The sequence below is a fragment of the Symsagittifera roscoffensis genome, chromosome 3 (genome assembly GCF_963678635.1).
Source record: "Symsagittifera roscoffensis chromosome 3, txSymRosc1.1, whole genome shotgun sequence".
Taxonomy (NCBI): domain Eukaryota; kingdom Metazoa; phylum Xenacoelomorpha; order Acoela; family Convolutidae; genus Symsagittifera; species Symsagittifera roscoffensis.
In genome coordinates, this window is record NC_087064.1 from 53,375,241 (window position 1) to 53,389,685 (window position 14,445).

The window sequence follows — 14,445 nt, forward strand, 5'->3', positions numbered from 1 at the left end:
CAATCGTACGATGCAATGGAAACGAAAACAAAACTCTGTATTTCAATGTCTAGCATCAGAAACCAAACATGGACGTGATCGTCATAATAGTAATTTAATTATAAAATCTGCTGGAAGAAACTTTTGTAGAAAAAAGGCTAATGACGTTCGGAAGGTACAACTTTAGGTATAAACACCAGCAAAAATTAATTTCTACGCCTATTTCTTCGCCAAAATAATTTTGGATTGTATCTACGCCTATTTAGTGTTTATAAAATTCACATCACACTGCGCAGTCAAAAAGAGAGAATTAATACGGGAAAAGCTGACAACTCATATGTTCAACGACAAAAGTCAATTGTAAAATGCTTTCAATATGGAAAAACATGTTGGTGGTTAGCGACACAGTTTTGGCAAAAAAAACCTCCGTGAAGAGAAAACGGAGTCTCTAAAAAATCTAAAGAGCATCCTTTTTGAAGAATTTGAAAAAAGCTCAAAAAAACTATTAACGCGAAGAAACAAACACATACCCAAAAAACAGCTCACGAAAACTAGACAAGTTATAAAAGAGAGACAAATTAACCTACGGGTAGAATGTACATAATTATCGAAGCCTGGTGTTGGATGAAAAAACACGCACCTTTCAAGTTGGTAGAGAAAAAACCATAGAGCATCAGACATGGTGCGAACCACACATCGAAATATCCATTTGGAAATACCCACATCAAAGTAACAACATCGAAAAAATGTAGTTCACCAAGAAACACCCATATATCTTGAAATATGGAAGTAATCTATATATGGAAAGTAAGCCAACGAAGCCGAATTAAGCTGGAAAAGGGCTACAAATAAACGTCCAACCGTTTAAAAAAAAAGAAAAACCAATCAACTAAACTCATTCTAGTTTTCAAGCAATACAATAATCAAACACAAAACTTTATCATCACATTGAATAAGTTCGCACAAGTTGTAGAGATCAACAAAAACGTCCGACAAAACTTTTTAGCAATTCGCCTCAATTGATCCAGCTACAATTGATTAATATCAAAAAGAACAAGAAGAGCCGGTTGCTGTGCAAGTAACACAGAATGTTCCGACCATATTCTTAAAAAAATACTTAAAAAATTTTTTCATGTTTTTTTTTCGAAGTAGTGGTGTTTTCTGCGCGTAAGACTTGACGAAAACTAAAATTTAGGCATATTGATAATCACAGTTTTAGAAGCAAATCGGGAAAAAAATCTGTCGAAAATTGACTATAAAAAACGAAGACAAAAATTACTGAAATGAAACTAAACTGAGTTCAAAGCTTCAAACCAATTTTTCTCGACACTGGGACAATTTTTTCAAATTGTTTGAAATTCGTTCAAATCACGACTGAAAGGGCTTAAATGAGATATATCGCTCATTACTTCCGATGATTAATTTCTATTTTTTTTTTGCAAAATTTTTTTTTCAAAAATGGCATTAAAGTAAACTGGAATAAAACTAAGTTTCATGTTTTATACTTCTTTAATAAGCCTGCTCGCTTGCTCAAAGTTATACTAACACTCAAAAGTTTCAAACCGGTTTTTCTCAACACTTGGACATTTTTTTAAATGTTGTTCAAATTCAGACTGAAAAGACTTCAAAACGATAAGTCACAAAGTTCAAAATTTTTAAAGATCATTTAAATCACGACTGAAAGTGCTTTAACATGATATATCACTCGACCAATTCCGATGATTGTTTGCGTTACCTGATTTTGAGTGGAAAATGAGGAAAAAACACCCAAATTCAAAATTCTACCCCACTTTCAGTTGTCAGAACAACAATTAATTTTCAATCCTATCAGAGAAAAATTCCGGCGCATAAATTTTCTGACTGGATTCTACACTTCAACAAATTTCAAAAAACTAATATCTGACAAAAAAGGTGTAAAAACACGATCGCAATTCTAAAAAGTTTAATGGTGTTAAGACAAAAAGATCAAAAGAAGAACTCTATGTAAAGGCTGAAAAAACACTGGTCACCATCTTACCAATGATTTACCACGTTTGATCCCACTACAATGCAAATTCAAAAAAGTCAAAACTCGAGTAAAATACATCAACAATATAGGTTTCAATCGCATTTTCTTCGATCTTCGAGAGCCCGTAGTCCAAGTTGACGGAGTGTCGCCGGATAGTTAGTATCGAAGTATCGAACAATTCCTTACAGCTTTGTAGGTCATTCAATTCACGATGAAGTATTAAATTGACGAGTTCATGAACTGTACTGAATCGTACATCAGCCAGTTTTTTTGAAGGAAGTTCCTTTTTAAAGGAAGTTGTTTTTATCTCACATGTGTCAACTTGAGAAGTATGGAAAGAAATTTACGAGCTTTTTGTTGGCGTGAATGGGTGGCTTTAGTTAACCAGCCAGAGGCCTAACCCGAAGGTTAATTATTTAAGGTTAACTAAGCTATGGCTATCTTACAATGTAAGTTTTTGTAAGATAGCCACAGCTTAGTTAACTTTAAATATTTGACCTTCGGGTTAGGCCTCTGGCCGGTTAACTAAAAAAAAACGCCCATTCAAGCCAACAAAAAACTCGTAAACTTCTTTCCATACTCCTCAAGTTGACAGAGCTCAGATAAAACAATTTTAACGTCAAGCTATCTCAAAGAAATAGTCAAGCACGCTTTCTCGATTAAAACTTGAAACGAGGTGGTTTCACGTTTTGTTCTGGAATTCGTTTTCAGTAATCAGTCAATCAAACTGTTCACGGTCGATCTGAGAATAATCGGTATATAGTTAGTTCACGGTCGATCGGTATATAGTTGCTTCTTATAATTCTCCTCGTCACAGAACTCTGGGTCATATTCATCGTTTTTCTCTCGTTTTTTTTTCTGCAAGGACAGCCGCCGATTCCGAGAAAACTTCATTGTAAGGACATATCTGAGAGGTTTAAAGTTCCACTTATAGCTTCTTTCAACAATCTCAGTTGAAATAATGAACCTTCCGTACATCTCATTTTCTCATTTTTACTCCCTTTTTGTAAAAAAAAAAGCTTTTTATTGTTGGTAGCATTTTGCACTAAAATCACAATTTAACATTGTCAGGTTATGATCCAACTTGTTTTTTGGTTTCAATTCATGGAACTTCATTTTCCACAGTATTAAATTTTCACTTCATTTACAAAGTATTATAAAATTACCCAAATCGAAAACAGTTACCTAACATTCAGCACCAGACACAATGTTCAACACCAGGAACTGATTCAACAAATAACAAAAACTATTAATGACATTCACTGTTACACAGCAATTTTGCAATAAATATTGAAAAAATTAAATACTGCAACAAGAGATCTTCCCTCTCACTGGGCCCAAGAGTTTTGTTACATTTTTCTACCGTCTCGGTATACATGCATTCCTTCTAGCTTTCTAGCTTTTTCTGGGCTTCCCCCTTTTTCTCCCTTTCTTTGGTAATGGCACCGATCATTACAGCCCCAATTGTTTACTCTGCTGTTCGCTTCCGTGAGTTTTTCCTCGAGTTTTATTTCTCATTGTTATTGGAATCCCGGCTGGAATAAGATACCTGCCGGTACTTACCTGCCATTTGCCGGACAAGTACTGGTGGTCTACTAGGATCTTTTGCCCCGGCGCGGTTCCGCTCGTCTTCCCCGGTGCCACTGTTTTTTCTTTTGGTGTCGTCGTATCGCCGCTGCCAGGTTTCGTTCCGCTGGTCCCCTGTCCGCTCTCCTTGGCTTTTTCTTGCGCTTAATCTCCGCAAGGCAGCAACGCCCGCTCAAAATTGGATGCGGAATCCGAGTTTTCGTCACCTACGTTTTCTGTCGCCGTCCCCTGGCTCTAGTCGACCCTTTATACTTTGCAGAGTTACCTTTAAGCTCTGCTTTTATCTTCTTGCGTAACCGGCTTGTAGTCAAGCTTGTCACATTTTGTGGACACCTCTTTTTGGATATTGAAATAAGCTTCTTGGCGATTCTCTTGTTTTGAGCATAGATCCGTTATTTAATGTTATTGTGTTTAGACTCGCTAGCAATTTTGTTATTAATCAGCCTATATCATTCGTTTTGCACCTTAGTTTGTTAGAATCTACTGATTGCTGCCTCTTCACCATGGACTCTAATCTACTTGCTACCTGTGTGGGCGCTCCCGCTGCATCCGTGGGCAATCCATACCGAGTGACCAGGTTCTACCTTACCCGCAGAGGGTGTTTTTTGTTTTCCTGATCGGATTCCAAGTCAGATCTTGCATTCCATTTGGTCATAGGGGATGTGGCAACTTCTGTACACGAGGATCTTCCTTGTCTAAACACGCAGACTTTTGGCAAATTACATTGCATCAAATAAGGTTTTGAAGCAAAGGCTATTTAGTCGAATTTAGCAACACCGTATTTGCTTCTTTGCCATCGTGCGCCTCAATTGGCTACTTTTAAATTCTGGCGTTCGGTGCAAAACGTAAGGCTCCGAGCACGCGTTTCATCATCTTTTCTATGGTTTTCTTCCTCTGCTTGCGTAAATACAAAATTCTTTATTTTTTCTGTTTGTGATATCCTTCGCCGAGATAAATTTAACCACTTTATCTGACTTGTTGATATACCAACGCAAAAACTGATTGTCTGATTCTTTTAAGTAATTTAATGGACCCCAGAGACTAAGTTGCAGACATTCGTTTGGTGGCTACGGTTAATAAATTTTTGGCACATAGTGGTTTTGACTTTTTACCCCTCCCGCTGTATGTTTGTGACATCCTTCGCCGTTGACGCCAGGCTTCGATGTATGTACGAGAACCAGATGTTACAGTCCGCATCACAGGGCTAAAAAAATTCCTGCTTTTTAAAAATCATCGTGAACTTCTGAAAACTGTTCAATGGGAAGCTATTATTCATTGCTGTTTGGGTCAAAGTCAAAAACTGCTGAAATTTTTTTGAGTAATTTTGCACCGAAGGTAAATTTTCGTAACATAAAAGCTAATTTTGCAGTTTATTTAAAGTCAGCGACTAGTCTCGCTGATAATTAGATTTAATAATTTGACAACCGTGACATATTCTAGCATGAAACTGAATTTGAATTTCGAATTTTACAGAATTTTGACGTCGGTAAACTTTTTTATCCGCTGGAAAAGTTTTGCATCCGAAAATCATGAGCCACTTTTCTTGCAAGTTTGAAATGAATGGCCAAGAAGCGCCTAGAAAATACCTTCTATCTGTGAAAACAAAGTTGAACAAGTGACCGCACCACACGGATGTTTTTAACTTTTGTGTTGAAGAAATGGAAGTTGTAATGGCCACGAAACTCCACTGACAACTATGTTTAAGGTGCCTTCGCCCGAATGTCGACTGTCCCACATGTTGATGTCCGGAAACATCATGCTAGCCCCTCCGTTCCTCCTTTTCGGAGTCGCGATTTGGTTCTACACCACTGCAATCTACAACGCCCCTTTCACTCGCATGAGGGCGCAGGATCCAGCGGCACATACCAAACATCGAGCCGGCTTCAGAGTTCAGAGGATTCAGAATTGTTTCGGCCAATTGATGCGCGAGTGTGTCATCGGCCTGGTGTACTGTTTGACGTTTGTGGTGAAATTGGCTGTGGAGTATATAACCGATGACCCTGAAGTTTTATTCCTAGTGCGCAACCTGTGCTCTTCTGTTGCGTTTTTTGCTATTTCGTGTCATTCATTTTAGCATGCTCTAAATTCCAGGCAAACCCATACAGACCTATTTCATAGTTTTGTCCTGTCGCGCATGCTTAACCGGTAGATTCTTTGGCATCAATAAAAACTTAATTTGAAGGGGGGTGCGCTCCAAAAGAAACAAATAGTTGAAGTGAAATGTTTCCAAAAGGTGCTGTTTCAAAACTGATAAATAGTCGACAAAATGTTGACCCTCGAGAAAAGCCTACATCCGCACTTGACTATATAAAGCAAAAACATTTAAGTCAATTCTAGAAAAAAAACTTGATTTGATAGATGTTTGTGCGTATAAAACTTGGTATTATACAAAACAGTACCATGTTTTGAAAGAGTAAATACAATTTTGGTTTAAATTATCTGAGAAAAATGAAAAAACCTGAAATTTAAAACGTTTTTTTTTCAATTCGGGTTCATTTTGAGAAAAAAATGATGAAGACCAACCTTGCTTAAGACTTAGCAGAATTAATTTGGTGCAAAAGGATCTGCAAATTCGGGCTCAAAAATTTAACCCATAAACGATCATTTTTACTTTTGCTTAAAGCACAACAAAATTTGAGAAGGCTGTAACCTCCTCCCAAAGTGGGCGCAAAGGGTTTTTAAAAGTTTATCAAAAGAAATTGGTGTTGTGTAAAGTAAAAATGACTTTTTTTTTTACTATTAAACTCCCTTTTAATTCTAAACAGGTTTGGAGTAATTTTTGATTGACGAAACAAATTGAACTATATTAATACTGTAAAATAAAAGATTGGTGTTTATCATTTTTATCAAAGATATAAGAAAAACGCGTCTTGTATTTCAAGTTTTACTAATTTAAATCAGCACTGTGTTTGCATATATTCGCATTTAAAAAATTACCGAGTGTTGCTCAACTTGCTGCTTTTTTGCTCAACTTGACTGAAATGTATTTTTTGAATTATTGAATTGTTTGTATGTACAAAATGTTTGTGTATGTAAAATTTAATATAAGAAATATTTAAAATTTTTTGAATGAATATGTACGTATAAGAACTGTACGTTTAAGTTCTTTCTCAAAAGCTTACAGCTACCACAAACGATATGTAAAATTATGTGAAATAATGAATAAATAAATGTTTTTCCGTTAAGATTTGAGGGATTGCAGGATAAGATAGATAAAAACATCAAAAAACGAATAGAACAGGTAACAAAAAAAAACAATCTGTATCGCTACAAAGGTGAAGGACCCAAAATTTTTTTCATAATATGAACATATATTTACGAATCAAAAAGTAATTGCCACGAAGTTTTTTTTAGCAGACGATGTTGCTGAGAAATGAAACATGAAGAGGAACAATATATCACAACTTAAGCTCGCACGTTTAAAACTTGCAGCGTCATCTCAAAAACCGTAAGCCGGAATCCAAAAATGTTTTCAAAACGTTTTTCATAGTTTTTAACAACCTAGGATGAGTATTGTTCTATGCAGATTCAATTTTGTTATTTTGACTCAGCATTTTGTTGTTGTTGTTTTGTGTTTGAGGAGCTTCCAATCGCACACTTTGGCCCTAAATTGTTAAGCAAAAAGAAAGTCTAAAACTGCCATCATTCAAGCCAGGGGTGGATTTAGGGGTGGGGGGGATGACGCTCCTCCTCAGGGATTCGACCCCCTGCCGACCTTGGATACTTTTTCAGTAATCCTTTTTTGGCCAACCGACCCTAAAAAATTTCTAAAAGCGCGTTCGGCGCCAATAAATACTAACTTTGAGGGGGAGCACGCGCCAAAAAAAACGCCGCTTTTTGTCAAAATTTTTTTTGTCAAAATTTTTCAAAAAGTGCCCAAAAACGCCGCTTTTGACTTTTTTTCAAAAATTTGCCAAAGTGATGCAAAACAAAGCCTTGGGAGAGATCAATCAATTTGGTCGACCTAAAAAAAAGGTCGTCAAAGTTTTCGAAACTTTTTTGAAAATCCGTCCCCTCGAGAAAATCTTAGATCCGCAAATGATTCATGCTGCATTTCATATTTAAGAGAAACTTCTTTGTGAAAGCATGTAGCGGTAAAAAAAGTGCCCGAAAAGGGAAAATACAAGACTGCACTCCACGCATATCAAAGCAAGCTTTTGAATGTTTCGACTGCAATTTAAGGCCAAATTAAACGTTTTTGGTCTTTTTTTATTCATTTCATACCCCATACGTACAGAAACATGCATTTAGCGTATCGTATTATAACAATCAGACCAAACGACTTGCCTCAATTCATTTTGCAATGGTTTATTGTGCCGATTACGCGTGTTTCAAAAACTCAATTCAAAAATACTGACTTTATCTGTATTTGAGGTCCTCACAACAAAAAAAAATTGAATGGCAAAATATTTTGTCAGAAACGTAGATAAAAAGTGGAAACATGTCTGAAAAAAACTTCAAGCATAAGTATTCCGTCAGTTTCTTCCGTCAGATTTTGACAAATTGCGCGGTAATTATTCCAATTGAATAGTTCATGAGATCGAATAGTTTAAAATTTTGAGTTCAAGGCTTTAATATTTTTTACATTGCACTCTGATTAAAATTAGTTAAAGAGTCGAAATTTTGGAAAAACCACCCGACCACAAAAATTCAATTATTTCGTTTGAAAGGCGGGACTTTGATTATTTACACTTTCTATTTTAAAATATAAATGTTTTTCCGTGAAATTTTTTTTGATAATTTGAACATATATTTACGAATCAAAAAGTAATTGCCACGAAGTTTTTTTAGCAGAAGATGTTGGTGAGAAATGAAACGTGAAGAGGAACAATATATCACAACTTTAGCTCGCACGTTTAAAACTTGCAGCGTCATCTCAAAAACCGTAAGTCGGAATCCAAAAATGTTTTCAAAACGTTTTTCATAGTTTTTAACAACCTAGGATGAGTATTATTCTATGCAGACTCGATTTTATTATTTTGACTCAGCATTTTGTTGTTGTTGTTTTGTGTTTGCGGAGCTTCCAATCGCACACTTTGGCCCTAAATTGTTAAGCAAAAAGAAAGTCTAAAATTGCCATCATTCAAGCCAGGGGTGGATTTAGGGGTGGGGGGGGCGGACGCTCCTCCTCAGGGATTCGACCCCCTGCCGACCTTGGATACTTTTTCAGAAATCCTTTTTTGGCCAACCGACCCTAAAAAATTTCTAAAAGCGCCTTCGGCGGCAATAAATACTAACTTTGATGGGGAGCACGCGCCAAAAAAAAACGCCGCTTTTTGTCAAATTTTTTTTTGTCAAAACTTTTTAAAAAGTGCCCAAAAACGCCGCTTTTGACTTTTTTCAAAAATTTGCCAAATTGATGCAAAACAATGCCTTGGGAGAACTCAATCAATTTGGTCGACCTAAAAAAAAAGGTCGTCAAAGTTTTCGAAACTTTTTTTGAAAATCCGCCCCTCGAGAAAATCCTAGATCCGCCCCTGATTCAAGCTGCATATCATGTTTAAGAGAAACTTCTTTGTAAAAGCATGTAGCGGTAAAAAAGTGCCCGAAAAGGGAAAATACAACATGGCACTCCACGCATATCAAAGCAAGCTTTTGAATGTTTCGATTGCAATTTAAGGCCAAATTAAACGTTTTTGGTCTTTTTTTATTCATTTCATGCCCCATACGTACAGAAAGATGCATTTAGCGTATCGTATTATAACAATCAGACCAAACGACTTGCCTCAATTCATTTTGGAATGGTTTATTGTGCCGATTACGCGTGTTTCAAAAACTCAATTCAAAAATACTGACTTTATCTGTATTTGAGGTCCTCACAACAAAAAAAATTGAATGGCAAAATATTTTGTCACAAACGTAGATAAAAAGTGGAAACATATCTGAAAAAAACTTCAAGCATAAGTATTCCGTCAGTTTCTTCCGTCAGATTTTGACAAATTGCGCGGTAATTTTTCCAATTGAATAGTTCATGAGATCGAATAGTTTAAAATTTTGAGTTCAAGGCTTTAATATTGTTTACATTGCACTCTGATTAAAATTAGTTAAAAAGTCGAAACTATGGAAAAACCACCCGACCCCAAAAATTCAGTTACTTCGTTTGAAAGGCGGGACTTTGATTATTTACACTCTCTATTTTAAAATATAATTGTTTTTCCGTGAATTTTTTTTTTTTATAATATGAACATATATTTACGAATCAAAAAGTCAAATAAAAAGATGTTGGTGAGAAATGAAACGTGAAGAGGAACAATATATCACAACTTTAGCTCGCACGTTTGAAACTATCAGCGTCATCTCAAAAACCGTAAGCCGGAATCCAAAAAAGTTTTCAAAACGTTTTTCATAGTTTTTAACAACCTAGGATGAGTATTGTTCTATGCAGACTCGATTTTGTTATTTTGACTCAGCATTTTGTTGTTGTTGTTTTGTGTTTGCGGAGCTTCCAATCGCACACTTTGGCCCTAAATTGTTAAGCAAAAAGAAAGTCTAAAACTGCCATCATTCAAGCCAGGGGTGGATTTAGGGGTGGGGGGGATGACGCTCCTCCTCAGGGATTCGACCCCCTGCCGACCTTGGATACTTTTTCAGAAATCCTTTTTTGGCCAACCGACCCTAAAAAATTTCTAAAAGCGCCTTCGGCGCCAATAAATACTAACTTTGATGGGGAGCACGCGCCAAAAAAAAACGCCGCTTTTTGTCAAATTTTTTTTGTCAAAACTTTTCAAAAAGTGCCCAAAAACGCCGCTTTTGACTTTTTTCAAAAATTTGCCAAATTGATGCAAAACAATGCCTTGGGAGAGCTCAATCAATTTGGTCGACCTAAAAAAAAAGGTCGTCAAAGTTTTCGAAACTTTTTTTGAAAATCCGCCCCTCGAGAAAATCCTAGATCCGCCCCTGATTCAAGCTGCATATCATGTTTAAGAGAAACTTCTTTGTAAAAGCATGTAGCGGTAAAAAAGTGCCCGAAAAGGGAAAATACAAGACGGCACTCCACGCATATCAAAGCAAGCTTTTGAATGTTTCGATTGCAATTTAAGGCCAAATTAAACGTTTTTGGTCTTTTTTTATTCATTTCATGCCCCATACGTACAGAAAGATGCATTTAGCGTATCGTATTATAACAATCAGACCAAACGACTTGCCTCAATTCATTTTGGAATGGTTTATTGTGCCGATTACGCGTGTTTCAAAAACTCAATTCAAAAATACTGACTTTATCTGTATTTGAGGTCCTCACAACAAAAAAAAATTGAAAAGGCAAAATATTTTGTCACAAACGTAGATAAAAAGTGGAAACATGTCTAAAAAAAACTTTCAAGCATAAGTATTCCGTCAGTTTCTTCCGTCAGATTTTGACAAATTGCGCGGTAATTATTCCAATTGAATAGTTCATGAGATCGAATAGTTTAAAATTTTGAGTTCAAGGCTTTAATATTTTTTACATTGCACTCTGATTAAAATTAGTTAAAAAGTCGAAACTATGGAAAAACCACCCGACCACAAAAATTCAGTTACTTCGTTTGAAAGGCGGGACTTTGATTATTTACACTCTCTATTTTAAAATATAAAAGATTGGAAATACTACACGGACAAAAGAACATTGTCTTAATTGTTTATTTAACGATCCAATTCTAAATTGGAGCGTGCCGTTTAAATTAAAATCTCTTTTCACTAAATCAGATTTTCACAGATTTATTCTTTTAAGAACTATGAAATCTTGTTTTAAAAAATCCACTACTTTCTAAATACTTGTCCAATTTTTCTCAATTTGTCATGCTGAGTATTATAAAAGGGCGGCGATTATTACCACGTCCCTTTTTGGTTTAACTTAAAACAAGATGGATAAATATTTAGCAGTCTTGCCGGCTGCACTGGAATTCTCTTTGCTTTGATTAAGCAGAGATGCACCTGCAATATAATGCATCAGAGAGAATAATATGATTTTTTAATCAGACAAAAGTGAAGGCTGCGCTTTTAATCAAAGAGGACTAGTTTAAAGAAATTTGATTTGAAAAAATCAAATAAAACTAGTAGAAAATTCCTTTATAAAAGGGAATAAAGGAGCAGGTGAAATCTGAATAATTAAAGATTGAATCAGCCGCCGGTTTATGCTTAAGAGCAAAAGGACTAGCCTGAAATCTTCAGTGTTTCATTTTGCTCAGTCAGCAGCAAGTCCGATCTCTTAACAGCATCATTTTCAAAATAAATAGTTTTTCTTTTCCACTTTAACAATAACATAAATATAGTCATTTTCCAAATAAAACAGAGAAAAAATTTTCGTTAAAAATTCGATAAAACTTATTAAACGATACGCACAAATGAGGAAACCTGGACCATGAGGACGAAAGGACGACAGCAAGGACAATACAGACGACCAATCAGAAGTGCAGAAGTGGACAAGACAACTTTTATCAAGACAACTTGACAATCTAAGGTGAGGCTTATAACTTAGGATAAAATACTAAGCAATCAACCAGCAATGATCGCTCAGTAAATCATATAGACACAACATATACTGCTGCATTTGATGATTCGATTGTTGCTCTAATAATCCAATCAAACAGTTTTAACCAATGAAACAATTCTAGGTTTTTAAGCAGATCTGATATTCTATGGCTAATCTGTTGCTGCTGATAAGTTTAGTTTTTTCATTCCAAATATAAATACGGGCCAATTTCGAAACAAAAAAGGGCAAGTTCGGGAATCGCGGTCTTTCGATAGAAACCCAATTTAATTGTCTTCTACTTGACAGTCCTTCCTATTAGGATCCTTGCCAAACGTCTTTCTAACTGACTTTAGCTCATGAATTTATATATTATTATCTGTTATTATAATAATAAATAAAATCTCTGAAAAAATTGTTCTCTGCCTAAGTTTGCTAGTAAGATATACCCGTTTTATCCAGTAAATCACTAAATACATGCCGAAACTTCAGTTTAAACTTATCATCACCAAAATTAACTAAATCCTGTATTCAACTAAAGTGCTCAAAAACTTATTAAATATCTTCATTCCTTCTTTCGAGGGTGTTAAGTGGTCATATGTGCGATCTGAGAGTATCCTAAATTGTATGATAAATTGAATTCTTCTTCACAATATGTCCAACCATTCACGCTTGTTGCTATTTATTCTAATCCTTCATCATTTATCGAGGCTTAGCCTCAATTTTTCTTAAACTCAGTTTATTTTTACCCACCTAACGTAACTGAAACCTAAATCATCCACCAGTAAATCTACCAATTACTGAAACTAAGGGAGAAAATAACAAAAACTAAGAAAAAAGGAACGGATTTGGGTGTTTTTAATGAATCATTGGTTTTTTTATGACACAGTTGGAATATACACCTAAAAACAATAAGAATACGCACTAAAACCAATTTTAAACGTTAAGCACATAACAGCAAACACCATGTTTTAGTTTCAGCACAAAAATATTAGGTTTCACAACAAAAACGAAATCCAAAACACTGACACATCCACTTTGTATTGATAAACTAGGTTTCATATGATAGCCTAAGCACTAGAAAATTAGTTTTTACCAGCCAAAATTTAGGTTTCAGCCTAGGTTTCTGTTATAGGTTCAAACTTTTCAGTTAAAATAAGTGTGGTTTCCGGTGAAAATTTAAGATTTCTGTAAACGGATTTTGGTAAAACAGCGAAAATTGAACTAGTCAAACCCAAACTTGGATACCATAAGCCAAAAACCGGGTCTTAAATGGTAAGTTTTTGTTAGTTTTAGGTTTCAGAACACAAACTGGTCTCAAAACTGAGCTCCGAAACTCGACTGTTGACTTTTTAGAGAAATTTAACGGTGTTAAAACCCACCGAACCAGTTTTAAATTTTAGTTCCTAAGGCTGAAACGTAGTTTTCAGAAACGTAGGTTTCAGACCCAAAAAATTGGCTTCCCAAGTCAAATTTTTGTAAAATGTAGAAAGATAATAGGAATCCTTAATGCACTAACCAATTTTAAAACTCAAAAATCTTCTAGAAGGTGTAGATTGAGCCCTAAAACTTATTATAGTTTCAGACAACTAAATTCGTCGTTTTAAGCTAAAATTCTCATCTTTTTAGCAATTTTTGTTGCTGGAGTAGGAATATATTGGAGATAGCAACCTAAATTTTCAATCCCACAAAAATCTGAAACCAATTGGTCAAACCATAGTTTTCGTTCTAGAAATCATAGTTTCAGCACCAAAAATTTAGATTTCCGCAAACAAATTTGTGACTCAGGTTTTAGGTTTGAGATTTCAAAAACTAGCTTTAAGATATCAAAAGATTCGTTTTTCTCCAATTTTTTGCAAGTTTAAGCATAAACAAAGTATGCTATAGCTTTTAGACCTTGGATACTTTTTCAGAAATCCTTTTTTGGCCAACCGACCCTAAAAAATTTCTAAAAGCGCCTTTGGCGCCAATAAATACTAACTTTGAGGGGGAGCACGCGCGAAAAAAACGCCGCTTTTTGTCAAAAATTTTTTTGTCAAAAATTTTCAAAAAGTGCCCAAAAACGCCGCTTTTGACTTTTTTCAAAAATTTGCCAAATTGATGCAAAACAAAGCCTTGGGAGAGATCAATCAATTTGGTCGACCTAAAAAAAAGGTCGTCAAAGTTTTCGAAACTTTTTTGAAAATCCGTCCCCTCGAGAAAATCTTAGATCCGCCAATGATTCATGCTGCATTTCATGTTTAAGAGAAACTTCTTTGTAAAAGCATGTAGCGGTAAAAAAGTGCCCGAAAAATGAAAATACAAGACTGCACTCCACGCATATCAAAGCAAGCTTTTGAATGTTTCGACTGCAATTTAAGGCCAAATTAAACGTTTTTGGTCTTTTTTTATTCATTTCATACCCCATACGTACAGAAAGATGCAT

General features: G+C 35.3%; 2 protein-coding genes across 2 annotated transcripts in view; both read left to right on the forward strand.

The window, feature by feature from the left end:
- LOC134842824 (uncharacterized) overlaps positions 1 to 5,877 on the forward strand; it is a 44,586-nt gene extending 38,709 nt beyond the window's left edge. Inside the window, exon 3 of the mRNA XM_063859321.1 lies at positions 5,280 to 5,877. Within this exon, the coding sequence (XP_063715391.1) occupies positions 5,280 to 5,648 (369 nt within the window). The 3' untranslated portion in view covers positions 5,649 to 5,877. The remainder of the gene's footprint in view (positions 1 to 5,279) is intronic.
- Positions 5,878 to 12,574: 6,697 nt separating this feature from the next.
- The window catches only part of LOC134842939 (flap endonuclease 1-like), a 323,491-nt gene continuing 321,620 nt past the window's right edge, over positions 12,575 to 14,445 (forward strand). Inside the window, exon 1 of the mRNA XM_063859470.1 lies at positions 12,575 to 12,581. The gene's annotated coding sequence lies outside the window, so the exon portion shown is untranslated. The remainder of the gene's footprint in view (positions 12,582 to 14,445) is intronic.